Raw genomic sequence first — 14,546 nt, forward strand, 5'->3', positions numbered from 1 at the left:
TCTTGCTTTAGGGATAAATGTTTGGTCCAAACACTGGGAGACGGTGAGTTATAGTCTTGCTTTGGGCATATTTGTTTGGTCTAAACACCGGGAGACGGTGAGTTATAGTCTTGCTTTAGGCATAAATGTTTGGGCTAATCACCGGGAGACGGTGTGTTATAGTCTTGCTTTAGGCATGAATGTTTGGTCTAAACTCTGGGAGACGGTGAGTTATAGTCTTGCTTTAGGCATAAATGTTTGGTACAAACAGTGGGAGACGGTGTGTTATAGTCTTGCTTTAGGCATGAATGTGTGGACTAAACTCTGGGAGACGGTGAGTTATAGTCTTGCTTTAGGCATAAATGTTTGGTACAAACACTGGGAGACGGTGAGTTATAGTCTTGCTTTAGGCATAAATGTTTGGTCCAAAAACTGGGAGATGGTGAGTTATAGTCTTGCTTTAGGCATAAATGTTTGGGCCAATCACCGGGAGACGGTGAGTTATAGTCTTGCTTTAGGCATAAATTTTTGGGCTAATCACCGGGAGACGGTGTGTTATAGTCTTGCTTTAGGGATAAATGTTTGGTCCAAACACTGGGAGACGGTGAGTTATAGTCTTGCTTTGGGCATATTTGTTTGGTCTAAACACTGGGAGACAGTGAGTTATAGTCTTGCTTTAGGGATAAATGTTTGGTCCAAACACTGGGAGACAGTGAGTTATAGTATTGCTTTGGGCATATTTGTTTGGTCTAAACACTGGAAGACAGTGAGTTATAGTCTTGCTTTAGGCATAAATGTTTGGTCTAAACACTGGGAGACAGTGAGTTATAGTCTTGCTTTAGGGATAAATGTTTGGTCCAAACACTGGGGGACGGTGAGTTATAGTCTTGCTTTGGGCATATTTGTTTGGTCTAAACACTGGGAGACAGTGAGTTATAGTCTTGCTTTAGGCATAAATGTTTGGTACAAACACTGGGAGACGGTGAGTTATAGTCTTGCTTTAGGCATAAATGTTTGGGCCAATCACCGGGAGACGGTGAGTTATAGTCTTGCTTTAGGCATAAAAGTGTGGTCCAAACACTGGGAGACGGTGAGTTATAGTCTTGCCTTAGGCATAAATGTTTGGTCCAAACACCGGGAGACGGTGAGTTATAGTCTTGCTTTAGGCATAAATGTTTGTGCCAATCACCTGGAGACAGTGAGTTATACTCTTGCTTTAGGCATAAATGTTTGGGCCAATCACCGGGAGACGGTGAGTTATAGTCTTGCTTTAGGCATAAATATTTGGGCCAATCACTGGGAGACGGTGAGTTATAGTCTTGCTTTAGGCATAAATGTTTGGTCCAAACACTGGGAGACGGTGAGTTATAGTCTTGCTTTAGGCATAAATGTTTGGTCCAAACGCTGGGAGACGGTGAGTTATAGTCTTGCTTAAGGCATAAATGTTTGGGCCAATCACCCGGAGACGGTGAGTTATAGTCTTGCTTTAGGCATAAATGTTTGGGCTAATCACCGGGAGACGGTGAGTTATAGTCTTGCTTTAGGGATAAATGTTTGGTCCAAACACTGGGAGACGGTGAGTTATAGTCTTGCTTTGGGCATATTTGTTTGGTCTAAACACTGGGAGACAGTGAGTTATAGTCTTGCTTTAGGGATAAATGTTTGGGCCAATCTCCGGGAGACGGTGAGTTATAGTCTTGCTTTAGGCATAAAAGTGTGGTCCAAACACTGGGAGACGGTGAGTTATAGTCTTGCTTTAGGCATAAAAGTTTGGTCCAAACACTGGGAGACGGTGAGTTATGGTCTTGCTTTAGGCATAAATGTATGGTCCAAACACTGGGAGACAGTGAGTTATAGTCTTGCTTTAGGCATAAATGTTTGGGCCAATCACCGGGAGACGGTGAGTTATAGTCTTGCTTTAGGCATAAATATTTGGGCCAATCACTGGGAGACGGTGAGTTATAGTCTTGCTTTAGGCATAAATGTTTGGTCCAAACACTGGGAGACGGTGAGTTATAGTCTTGCTTTAGACATAAAAGTTTGGTCCAAACACTGGGAGACGGTGAGTTATAGTCTTGCTTTAGGCATAAATGTTTGGTCCAAACACTGCGAGACGGTGAGTTATAGTCTTGCTTTAGGCATAAATGTTTGGGCCAAAGACTGGGAGACGGTGAGTTATAGTCTTGCTTAAGGCATAAATGTTTGGGCCAATCACCCGGAGACGGTGAGTTATAGTCTTGCTTTAGGCATAAATGTTTGGGCCAATCACCGGGAGACGGTGAGTTATAGTCTTGCTTTAGGCATAAAAGTGTGGTCCAAACACTGGGAGACGGTGAGTTATAGTCTTGCTTTAGGCATAAAAGTGTGGTCCAAACACTGGGAGACGGTGAGTTATAGTCTTGCTTTAGGCATAAAAGTTTGGTCCAAACACTGGGAGACGGTGAGTTATAGTCTTGCTTTAGGCATAAATGTTTGGGCCAAACACTGGGAGACAGTGAGTTATAGTCTTGCTTTAGGCATAAATGTTTTGGCCAATCACTGGGAGACGGTGAGTTATAGTCTTGCTTTAGGCATAAATGTTTGGGCCAATCACCGGGAGACGGTGAGTTATAGTCTTGCTTTAGGGATAAAAGTTTGGTCCAAACACTGGGAGACGGTGAGTTATAGTCTTGCTTTAGGCATAAATGTTTGGTCCAAACACTGGGAGACGGTTAGTTATAGTCTTGCTTTAGGCATAAATGTTTGGTCCAAACACTGGGAGACAGTGAGTTATAGTCTTGCTTTAGGTATAAATGTTTGGGCCAATCACAGGGAGACGGTGAGTTATAGTCTTGCTTTAGGCATAAATGTTTGGTCTAAACACTGGGAGACGGTGAGTTATAGTCTTGCTTTAAGCATAAATGTTTGGTCCAAACACTGGGAGACGGTGAGTTATAGTCTTGCTTTAGGCATAAATGTTTGGTCTAAACACTGGGAGACGGTGAGTTATAGTCTTGCTTTAGGCATAAATGTTTGCTCCAAACACCGGGAGACGGTGAGTTATAGTCTTGCTTTAGGCATAAATGTTTGGTCCAAACACTGGGAGACGGTGGGTTATAATCTTGCTTTAGGCATAAATGTTTGGTACAAACACTGGGAGACGGTGAGTTATAGTCTTGCCTTAGGCATAAATGTTTGGTCCAAACACCGGGAGACGGTGAGTTATAGTCTTGCCTTAGGCATAAATGTTTGGTCCAAACACCCGGAGACGGTGAGTTATAGTCTTGCTTTAGGCATAAATGTTTGGGCCAATCACCGGGAGACGGTGAGTTATAGTCTTGCTTTAGGCATAAATGTTTGGTTCAAAGACTGGGAGACGGTGAGTTATAGTCTTGCTTTAGGCATAAATGTTTGGTCCAAACACTGGGAGACGGTGAGTTATAGTCTTGCTTTAGGCATAAATGTTTGGTCCAAACACTGGGAGATGGTGAATTATAGTCTTGCTTTAGGCATAAATATTTGGTCCAAACACTGGGAGACGGTGAGTTATAGTCTTGCTTTAGGCATAAATGTTTGGTCTAAACACTGGGAGACGGTGAGTTATAGTCTTGCTTTAGGCATAAATGTTTGGTCCAAACACCGGGAGACGGTGAGTTATAGTCTTGCTTTAGGCATAAATGTTTGGTCCAAACACCGGGAGACGGTGAGTTATAGTCTTGCTTTAGGCATAAATGTTTGGTCCAAACACTGGGAGACGGTGAGTTATAGTCTTGCTTTAGGCATAAATGTTTGGTCTAAACACTGGGAGACGGTGAGTTATAGTCTTGCTTTAGGCATAAATGTTTGGTCCAAACACCGGGAGACGGTGAGTTATAGTCTTGCTTTAGGCATAAATGTTTGGTCCAAACACTGGGAGACGGTGAGTTATAGTCTTGCTTTAGGCATAAATGTTTGGTCCAAACACTGGGAGACGGTGAGTTCTAGTCTTGCTTTAGGCATAAATGTTTGGGCCAATCACTGGGATATGGTGAGTTCTAGTCCTGCTTTGGGCATGAACATTTGAGCCAATCACCAGGAAAACCTGAAAGTCAATTGGGGGACTTTGAGTCTGTCCCTCTCTCTGTGACAGGGTTATTGTCGGTGAAAAGGGTTGGCTGTTTTATTTGTTTAATCCTTCTTGCTCTTTCCTCCTCTGGGTGGCCAAGGGCCTTGCATTGCAAAAGGATGGAACTTAAGTCATTTTTCCCTCCGCCCCCACTTTTCCTCCGTCCTTCACTCTGCAGTTCCCCCCTGTGCTTCTTCACTCTTTCCATGTCACTCACAGTTTCCATTTATAGAGTCCTTTCTTCTCCGGCCGTGACTCAGAGGTGCAAGAGGTGAGGAATCACGCGAGCGTGCTCTTCAAACCCTCTGCAAGGGGCCTCTCCGAGACCCCCTAATCCAGGCAGAACATCGTCCCATGGCAGCTGTGCCTTGTTCTCCATCCTCATGACCGTCTTTTCCTCCTCTTCCTCCTCCTTCTCCCTCCCACTCTGGAAAAAAAACCCAACAGTACCCTAATCCAATTACACAGACTGCATTAAGCCGTATCTTAAATGCAGCAGGCTGCTAAGCCCCGAAGGATGGAGGGAGGGATGGCTTTCAAGGGGAACCGAGGTAAAAAATCTGGAAAAAGATCCCCGAGTCGGAATGCTAATCCCCTCTATATCCTTTTCCTCCTTGGACACTTGTTTGCCCTTGCCCACCCCTTAAAGAGCCCAGTGATGGGTCCCCACAGGTACGGTCAGGCACGCAGAACCGGGAGAAAAAGTTTGGTCAGTTATGCAGCACCGGTAGAAAAAAAAATGATTCCCCCCCCCCCTTCCTGGGCTCTGGGTATGTTTAGGGCTCTCTCCTCTCCCCTCCCTCCCCCCCCCACTCTTTCTTTTTCCCCCCTCTCCTCTTTTCTCTTCTGGACTCTGGTATGTTTATGGCTCTCCCCTCCCCTCCCTTTCTTCTTCCTTCCTTTCTTGTCCGCCCCTCTCCTTTCCTTGCTTCTCCTCTCCTCTCCCCTCTTTCTCCTTCCTTCCTTCCTTTTTTCCCTCTCTTCTTTCCTCTTTTCCTGTCTGGGCTCTGGGTATGTTTAGAGCTCTCTCCCCTCCCTCCCTTCCTCCACCCCCCCTTTCTTATTTCACAAGGCCCCCAACCCATCCCTCCTCCCGGCGTATATAATGAGGCGGCCACATATCTCATATTAAATATTCCACTTCTTTAATTATTCGTTAAATCGGTTGGGTTGTTTGTTTGTTGTTGTTGTTGACTGTTTTCACACGACGACACACGATCCCGAAAGGGGAAAGGGGAGATGGGACAGAAAACAAAACAGCCTAACCTTGATGTCTCCCCCTCCCCTCTCCTTACAAAGAACATAAGGGTGGGTGCGATGATGATGATGAGTGGGGCAGGCCCAGAGCCATTGAGACGCCTTTGGCCCACCGGGAGTGGAGTGGACGCCTTCCCTTCCCAGCCCCCTTCCATTGAGAGAGGGGCTCTACGGGGAAGGGGCTATGGCTGAAGTTGCAGGGGTGTGTGTGTTCAAGGAGCGTGTCTGACCGAGGGGAAGGGGGCAACGTTAAACACCAGTGGGAAGACAGCCCGAAACGTCAGCCCCTCAACTGGATCGGTTGCGGGCAACCCCCCTCCCTCCAAAGGCCGCCTGGCCTTTGACGGGTGTGCAGACCGCCTGGGGTAGGCAAAATGGGCTCTTCTATGACTTGTGGACTTCAACTCCCAGAATTCCTGAGCGAGCATGATTGGCTCAGGAATTCTGGGAGTTGAAGTCCACAAGTCCACGAGCCAACTTTGCCTTCCCTGGAGGGAAGATGGCTTCAACGGCTGCCCCGATGCTAGCGGAGCAAAATGTACATGCGGGAAGAAAGAGACACCCCCCCCCCAACCCCATTTAGGTTTTTCATTTACACATCTACAGAGTCAGATTCCAGGGAGTAGGGCAAGGGGGTCTCCAATCCCGGCCATTTTATACTGGTGGACTTCAACCCCCAGAGTTCCCCAGCCACTGCTGGGAATTGAAATCCTCAGCTGCGGCTGGCTGGGGAATTCTGGGTATTGAAGTCCTGCGTTGTTTTGAGGCTGCCATTTTTGGAGACTCCCTGGCTTAGGGGAAAATTATTATTATTTATTAGATTTGTATGCCGCCCTTCTCCCAAAACTCAGAGGGAAAGGAAGAAAAAATAAATACAATTCCTGCTGTTTTTTAAGTCTAAAAACAAAGAGGATGTCTGGGGAGCTTTGCTGGGCAGTGAAACTGACCACGGCTAACCTCCGTCTTATTCTCATTTGCACAAGTACACAATCACCCGTTACACACCCACAGTATGCACGCAGGGGAAAGCAAAGGAGGAACACACATTGGCACGGGCTAGGGGTAGGGGGACGAGTGAGCAGGAATGCAGCTCACCCCCCAATCCTAATCTCTTGCTAGCGCTAACCGGGTGATAATCCCTTCCCCCCCCTCCCACGCCCCTACCCCCAAACCCCCTCCCCACCATCCCTGTTCAGTTCTCATCTCCGAGGCAAGTTAGTTTCGAAGCGGCTGGTCCCCGGGTTCAATCCCAGCTGCGGAAGGATATTTTGAGCATTGGAGGGGGAGCTAGAGGTTTTGCAGAGGTCAAGAAAGATGGACACACACATACGCACCCTCCCATGGCACATTTCTCCCCACCCCAACCGCCGCCTCCCTCTCTCTCTCACCCGCGGACCCTCTTCCCATAGCCTGCCTCTAGGAACGGAATCAGAATTTGGTAGCGGGCAGAAGTGGGTGAGAGGCGGGATGGGTGGAATTATAGGGGGGGGGGCTGTTTGTCCCTCCCTTGCGTCCAGACATGCATGCAGGACGAGACACTTCAGGTCTAGGGGAGGTGGGGAAGGAGTGGGGAGGGGGTGGTGGGAAGGCTCGGTTCATCCTCTGTCCCAGCACGTGGTCCAGGCGTTGCAATCTCTCAGAGTCATGAGTTAGTGGCAAGGAGGAGGACTAATTTGGGAGGGTCAAGATTTCTTCCCCCCACACCCAGCAGGGGAGCCCACCAGCAGTGGACGCAGGAAGGGGTTCAGTAGTAGCTCTCTTTCTCCACCCATCCTGCAAGAGAGAGAAAAGGAACATCCGTGAGGCATCCGGGGCAGGACGGCCGTTCGAAGACCCCACCCCAACCCCAAATTTCCTAATAGGATCCGGAGGAGAGGAAGGAAGGAAAAGAAAGAGGAAGGAAGGAGGGAGCGAGGAAAAAGGAATAGAAAAGGGGGGAAAGAAAAAAAGAAGGAAGGAAAAAGAAAAGAGAAAGGAAGGGGGGAAATAAAGAAGGAGAAGGGAGGAGAATGAGAGGAAGGGCAAAGGAGGGAAAGAAGGAGAAAAAAGGAAAAAGGAAGGAAGGAAAAAGGAAAAGGAAGGAGAGGAAGGAAAGAAGGAAAACAGAAAAGGAAGAGGAAGAAAGGAGGAAAAGAGGAAGGAAGGAAAAGAAAGAGGAAGGAAGGAGGGAGCGAGGAAAAAGGAATAGAAAAGGGGGGAAAGAAAAAGAGAAGAAGGAAGAAGAAAAGAGAAAGGAAGGGGGGAAATAAAGAAGGAGAAGGGAGGAGAATGAGAGGAAGGACAAAGGGGGGAAAGAAGGAGTAAAAAGGAAACAGGAAGGAAGGGAAAAGGAAAAGGAAGGAGAGGAAGGAAAGAAGGAAAACAAAAGGAAGAGGAAGGAAGGAAGGAGGAAAAGAGGAGAGGAAGGAAGGAAAAGAAAGAGGAAGGAAGGAGGGAGCGAGGAAAAAGGAATAGAAAAGGGGGAAAGAAAAAGAAGGAAGGAAAGAAGGAAAAGAGAAACGAAGGGGGGAAATAAAGAAGGAGAAGGGAGGAGAATGAGAGGAAGGGCAAAGGAGGGAAAGAAGGAGAAAAAAGGAAAAAGTGGAAGGAAGGAAAGAGGAAAAGAGAGGAAGGAAGGGAAAGGAAGGAAGGAGGGAGCGAGGAAAAAGGAATAGAAAGAAAAGAGGGGAAAAGAAAAAGAAGGAAGGAAAAAGAAAAGGAAGGGGGGAAAATAAAGGAGAAGGGAGGAGAAGGAGAGGAAGGGCAAAGGAGGGAAAGAAGGAGAAAAAAGGAAACAGGAAGGAAGGAAAAAGGAAAAGGAGAGGAAGGAAAGAAGGAAAACAAAAGGAAGAGGAAGGAAGGAGGAAAAGAGAGGAAGGAAGGAAGGAGGGAGCGAGGAAAAAGGAATAGAAAAGGGGGGAAAGAAAAAGAGAAGAAGGAAGGAAAAAGAAAAGAGAAAGGAAGGGGGGAAATAAAGAAGGGGAAGGGAAGAGAATGAGAGGAAGGGCAAAGGAGGAGAAAAAAGGAAAAAGAGGAAGGAAGGAGAGGAAGGAAAGAAGGAAAACAAAAGGAAGAGGAAGGAAGGAGGAAAAGAGGAGAGGAAGGAAGGAAAAGAAAGAGGAAGGAAGGAGGGAGCGAGGAAAAAGGAATAGAAAAGGGGGGAAAGAAAAAGAAGGAAGGAAAAAGAAAAGAGAAAGGAAGGGGGGAAATAAAGAAGGAGAAGGGAGGAGAATGAGAGGAAGGGCAAAGGAGGGAAAGAAGGAGAAAAAAGGAAAAAGGAAGGAAGGAAGGAAAAAGGAAAAGGAAGGAGAGGAAGGAAAGAAGGAAAACAGAAAAGGAAGAGGAAGGAAGGAGGAAAAGAGAGGAAGGAAGGAAAAGAAAGAGGAAGGAAGGAGGGAGCGAGGAAAAAGGAATAGAAAAGGGGGGAAAGAAAAAGAGAAGAAGGAAGGAAAAAAAAGAGAAAGGAAGGGGGGAAATAAAGAAGGAGAAGGGAGGAGAATGAGAGGAAGGACAAAGGGGGGAAAGAAGGGAAAAAAAGAAAAAAGAGGAAGGAAGGAAAAGGAAGGAGAGGAAGGAAAGAAGGAACACAGAAAAGGAAGAGGAAGGAAGGAGGAAAAGAGAGGAAGGAAGGAAAAGAAAGAGGAAGGAAGGAGGGAGCGAGGAAAAAGGAATAGAAAGAAAAGTGGGGAAAAGAAAAAGAAGGAAGGAAAAAGAAAAGGAAGGGGAAAATAAAGGAGAAGGGAGGAGAATGAGAGGAAGCGCAAAGGAGGGAAAGAAGGAGAAAAAAGGAAACAGGAAGGAAGGAAAAAGGAAAAGAACGGAGAGGAAGGAAAGAAGGAAAACAAAAGGAAGAGGAAGGAAGGAGGAAAAGAGGAGAGGAAGGAAGGAGGGAGCGAGGAAAAAGGAATAGAAAAGGGGGGAAAGAAAAAGAGAAGAAGGAAGGAAAAAGAAAAGGGAAAGGAAGGGGAAAATAAAGGAGAAGGGAGGAGAATGAGAGGAAGCGCAAAGGGGGGAAAGAAGGAGAATAAAGGAAACAGGAAGGAAGGAAAAAGGAAAAGAAAGGAGAGGAAGGAAAGAAGGAAAACAAGGAAGAGGAAGGAAGGAGGAAAAGAGGAGAGGATGGAAGGAAAAGAAAGAGGATGGAAGGAGGGAGCGAGGAAAAAGGAATAGAAAAGGGGGGAAAGAAAAAGAGAAGAAGGAAGGAAAAAGAAAAGAGAAAGGAATGGGGGAAATAAAGGAGAAGGGAGGAGAATGAGAGGAAGGGCAAAGGGGGGAAAGAAGGAGAAAAAAGGAAACAGGAAGGAAGGAAAAAGGAAAAGAAAGGAGAGGCAGGAAAGAAGGAAAACAAAAGGAAGAGGAAGGAAGGAGGAAAAGAGGAGAGGAAGGAAGGAAAAGAAAGAGGAAGGAAGGAGGGAGCGAGGAAAAAGGAATAGAAAAGGGGGGAAAGAAAAAGAAGAAGGAAGGAAAAAGAAAAGAGAAAGTTAGGGGGGAAATAAAGGAGAAGGGAGGAGAATGAGAGGAAGGGCAAAGAAGGAGAAAAAAGGAAAAAGAGGAAGGAAGGAAAAAGGAAAAGAAAGGAGAGGAAGGAAAGAAGGAAAACAGAAAAGGAAGAGGAAGGAAGGAAGGAAGGAGGAAAAGATGAGAGGAAGGAAGGAAATGAAAGGAAGGAGGGAGCGAGGAAACAGGAATAGAAAGAAAAGAGGGGGGAAGAAAAAAAGACAGAAGAAGGAAGGAAAAAGAAAAGAGAAAGGAAGGGGAAATAAAGAAGGAGAAGTGAGGAGAATGAGAGGAAGGGCAAAGGGGAAAGAAGGAAAAAAAAGGAAGGAAGGAAAGAAGGAAAACAGAAAAGGAAGAGGAAGGAAGGAGGAAAAGAGAAGAGGAAGGAGAAGAAAGGAAAGAGGAAGGAGGGAGCGAGGAAAAAGGAATAGAAATAAAAGGGGGGAGAAAAAAGGCAGAAGGAAGGAAAAAGAAAAGAGAAAGGAAGGGGGGGAAATAAAGAAGGAGAAGGGAGGAGAATGAGAGGAAGGGCAAAGGGGAAAGAAGGAGAAAAAAGGAAGGAAGGAAAAGGAAAGGAAGGAAAGAAGGAAAACAAAAGGAAGAGGAAGGAAGGAGGAAAGGAGAGGAAGGAAGGAAGGAGAAAGGAAAGAGGAAGGAAAGAAGCAAAACAGAAAAGGAAGAGGAAGGAAGGAGGAAAAGAGAGGAAGGAAGGAAGGAGGAGAAAGGAAAGAGGAAGGAAGGGAGTGAGGAAAAAGGAATAGTAAGAAAAGGGGGGAAAGAAAAAAAGAGAAGAAGGAAGGAAAAAGAAAAGAGAAAGGAAGGGAGGAAATGAAGGAGAAGGGAGGAGAATGAGAGGAAGGACAAAGGAGGGAAAGAAGGAGAAAAAAGGAAAAAGAGGAAGGAAGGAAAAAGGAAAAGAAAGGAGAGGAAGGAAAGAAGGAAAACAGAAAAGGAAGAGGAAGGAAGGAAGGAGGAAAAGGAGAGGAAGGAAGGAAGGAAAAGAAAGGAAGGAGGGAGGGAGGAAAAAGGAATAGAAAGAAAAGAGGGGAAAAGAAAAAAAGACAGAGAAGAAGGAAGGAAAAAGAAAAGAGAAAGGAAGGGGGGAAAATAAAGAAGGAGAAGTGAGGAGAATGAGAGGAAGGGCAAAAGGGAAAGAAGGAGAAAAAAGGAAGGAAGGAAAAAGGAAAAGAAAGGAGAGGAAGGAAATAAGGAAAACAAAAGGAAGAGGAAGGAAGGAGGAAAAGAGGAGAGGAGGGAAGGAAGAAGAAAGGAAAGAGGAAGGAAGGAGGGAGCGAGGAAAAAGGAATAGAAAGAAAAGTGGGGAAAGAAAAAAAGACAGAGAAGAAGGAAGGAAAAAGAAAAGAGAAAGGAAGGGGGGAAAATAAAGGAGAAGGGAGGAGAATGAGAGGAAGGGCAAAGGGGGGAAAGGAGAAAAAAGGAAGGAAGGAAAAAGGAAAAGAAAGGAGAGGAAGGAAAGAAGGAAAACAGAAGAGGAAGGAAGGAGGAAAAGAGGAAGGAAGGAAGGAAGGAGGGAGCGAGGAAAAAGGAATAGAAAGAAAAGGGGGGAAAGAAAAAAAGAGAGAAGAAGGAAGGAAAAAGAAAAGCAAGGAAGGGGGGAAAATAAAGAAGAAGGGAGGAGAATGAGAGGAAGGGCAAAGGGGGGAAAGAAGGGAAAAAAAGAAAAAAGAGGAAGGAAGGAAAAAGGAAAAGGAAGGAGAGGAAGGAAAGAAGGAACACAGAAAAGGAAGAGGAAGGAAGGAAGGAGGAAAAGAGGAGAGGAAGAAGAAAGGAAAGAGGAAGGAAGGAGGGAGCGAGGAAAAAGGAATAGAAAGAAAAGAAGGGAGGAAAGAAAAAAAGAGAAGAAGGAAGGAAAAAAGAAAGAAATGAGAGAGAGAGAGGAAGGAAGGACTCAAAGTGCACAGAGGACAATAAGAGAGAGTCATAGAGTTGATGAATTCCTCAAAGTAAAAAAATACTTTGCTTAGGACTGTCTGCAAAATGACCAACAAATACCAAAACCTTGAACTAAAAACAGGAAGCCTTATTTTAAAGCCCCGGGATTGACATTCGGTAAACTCAGGCCCTCCCACCCACCCGCTAGCTCCCGCAGCCCTCTCTCACCTCCTGGGTTTCGGCGCAATATGACTTTACGGATTTCATCATAGACAAAAATGAGGAAACTGTAGGGAAAGGCGCAGAACCACCAGCTTGGCCTGTGGAGAGAAGGAAGACACTCAGCCCACCAGGGCGAGAGGCCCAGCCGGCCCTTTAGACCCCAACTGATGCAGGAAGAGAAGCGGGCACTCACTTCAAAGGATACATCCGGAGAGCCACATCCATTCCGGGGCAGTAGGATAAGAAGGCGGCCAAGGCGGTCTCCTCAAAGAGGCCGAAAATGAGGATCTTGTTTCTGAGAAGTGGGGAGAAGAGATTGAGATGGAGGGAGAGAAGATGGAGGGATGGAGGGATGGAAGGAAAGATGGAGGGATGGAGAAGTAGAGGAAGAAATGGAGGGATGGAAAGATGGATAGAAAGGACGATATGGATGGGTGGATGGATGGATGGAGATAGGATGGATGGATGGAGATCATATCAAATGGATGGATGAATTGGTGGAGATAGGATGATATTGGATAGATGGATAGATGGATGGATGGATATTGGATGATATTGGATGGGTGCATAGATGGAGATAGGATATATCGGATATCACACACTAATATCACAACATCGAGATGGACACTTTTATCCTCATCATTTTCATTTAATCACCCCACGATCCCTTGTGGGGCAGAATCTGGACAACTGGAACAAGCGGAGTGTTTTTTTTAATGGCCAGATACCCTTCCTGTCGCCAATGTGGAGTTTTGTTCAGCGGATATATTCTCAGTGTGCTCAGAGAGAGGGAAGTATCTGAGAAATATCAGGATTGAACTCACAGCCTCCTGATTGTCAGGCGAGAGCTCCACCACTAGGCCGCCACACCTTTATAAATTCCGATGGACACCTTTATAAATTCGACAAATAAACAACAGATCCCTGAAAGCAGAACTGGCTACAGCCTGTTACGGCATCCCATTTTGGGGGGCAAGAAATAAAAACAAGTTTAAATTTTCTGCTTTTTTTGTGTGTGTGTTTTGTTTTTAAGTTTCTGGGAATCGAGCTAAGTCATTTGATTTCGCTGACTAAGCTGCTTGCCCTTAAGATTTGGGGGTGACTTCACTTCTCGGTCGTTTAGTGGAGTTTCTGCCCTTTCTTTGGCAAAGGGGAAACCCGGCAGCCGCCCTACCTACCTCATGCCTTGCTGGAAGACGGAATTCCTTCTGGTTTTGCAAATGATCAAGTCGGCCCACTGCACCACCACGATGCTGACGAAAAAGGCGGTGTGGCAGGTGAACTCCACTACTTTGCGTTGCTCGTAAGTCTAGGAGGAAAACAGCAGGGAATCAAAGGTCTCTCTCCCCTTGTCCGGAGAAGAGCTGTGTGCGCGTGTGTGTACATACACTTTATATAGTAGAAAATGTATATTTTTTGTGTGCCTGTGTGTAATATGTATGTACACATATGGCATATGTACATAGAATTAAATAGTATATTTTGGATGTTCCGTAATAGTAAATAGAGAGGGAAATGTATCTCTTTGAGGGGAGGAGAGGCACCCTAACCTAAACCCTTGACGTGAGACGTCAAGATAATAATAATAATTAATAATAATAATAATAATAATAATAATAATAATAATAATTTATTAGACTTGTATGCCGACCCTCTCTGAAGACTCGGAGCAGCTCACAGCAAAATACAAAGCACAAATCTAATATTAAAAACAATTATAAAAACCCATTATAAAACAGTCATGCCATCCAAGATGGCCACCTTTAAGCCACTCACTTGACCTTTAAGCCACCCCCGGTCACATGATCGTCAAGCCACTCCCACCTGGTCACATGGCTGGCAAGCCACACCCACAAAATAAGCCCCGCCTTTAGAACTAAGGAGAAAATTCCTGATAGTTGGAACAATTTAATCAGTGGAACGACTTGCTTCCAGAAGTTGTGGGTGCTCCAACACTGGATGTTTTTAAGAAGATGTTGGATAACCATTTGTCTGGAATGATATAAGGTCTCTTGCTTGAACAGAGGGGGTTTTTCCCTTGGGTGCTGAAAGAGCTATCGCACCCACACCCATAATTCAATGCTTGGGGAGGGCGGAAACAGCTTCTCTCACCCCCTGGAGGCCAGAAACGGCCTGTTTCCCAACTTCTGGTGGGCCCAGTAAGCTCATGTTTCACCCTCCCCAGGCTCCAAAGGCTTCCCTGGAGTCTGGGGAGGGTAAAAACGCCCTCCCCTGTCCCCCTGGAGGCTCTCTGGAAGCCAAAAACGCCCTCCCAGAGCCTCTGCGAGCCAAAACACATGCATGTTGGCGCTGAGCTAGGGCAACAGCTTGCGTGCCAGCAGGTATCGCCACCAGTTGTCTAGACCAGTGTTTCCCAACCTTGGCCACTTGAAGATATTTGGACTTCACCTCCCAGAATTCCACAGCCAGCAAATGCTGGCTGGGGAATTCTGGGAGTTCAACTCCTGATACCTTCAAATAGCCAAGGTTGGGAAACACTGGTCTAGAAGACCTCCAAGGCCCCTTGTAACTTTGCCATTCTGTAAATCTATACATTTCGGAAGGCAATTTGTTGGTTGGGCTTTTATTACAATGGATGACAATGCCCGTGAATTCAGCCCTCGTCCAAGGCTCA

At 45.9% G+C, this 14,546-nt stretch overlaps 1 protein-coding gene across 2 annotated transcripts in view; it reads right to left on the reverse strand.

Moving 5' to 3' along the window:
• Positions 1-4,942: 4,942 nt before the first annotated feature.
• ATP1A3 (ATPase Na+/K+ transporting subunit alpha 3) overlaps positions 4,943-14,546 on the reverse strand; it is a 64,803-nt gene continuing 55,199 nt past the window's right edge. For both annotated transcript variants that reach the window (XM_070764308.1, XM_070764309.1), the window contains exons 20-23: positions 13,090-13,220; positions 12,105-12,206; positions 11,918-12,009; positions 4,943-7,093 (exon numbers count right to left, since the gene is read on the reverse strand). In XM_070764308.1, the coding sequence (XP_070620409.1) occupies positions 7,065-7,093; positions 11,918-12,009; positions 12,105-12,206; positions 13,090-13,220 (354 nt within the window). In that variant the 3' untranslated portion in view covers positions 4,943-7,064. The remainder of the gene's footprint in view (positions 7,094-11,917; positions 12,010-12,104; positions 12,207-13,089; positions 13,221-14,546) is intronic.

This window comes from Erythrolamprus reginae, chromosome 11 (genome assembly GCF_031021105.1).
Source record: "Erythrolamprus reginae isolate rEryReg1 chromosome 11, rEryReg1.hap1, whole genome shotgun sequence".
NCBI classification, from domain to species: domain Eukaryota; kingdom Metazoa; phylum Chordata; class Lepidosauria; order Squamata; family Dipsadidae; genus Erythrolamprus; species Erythrolamprus reginae.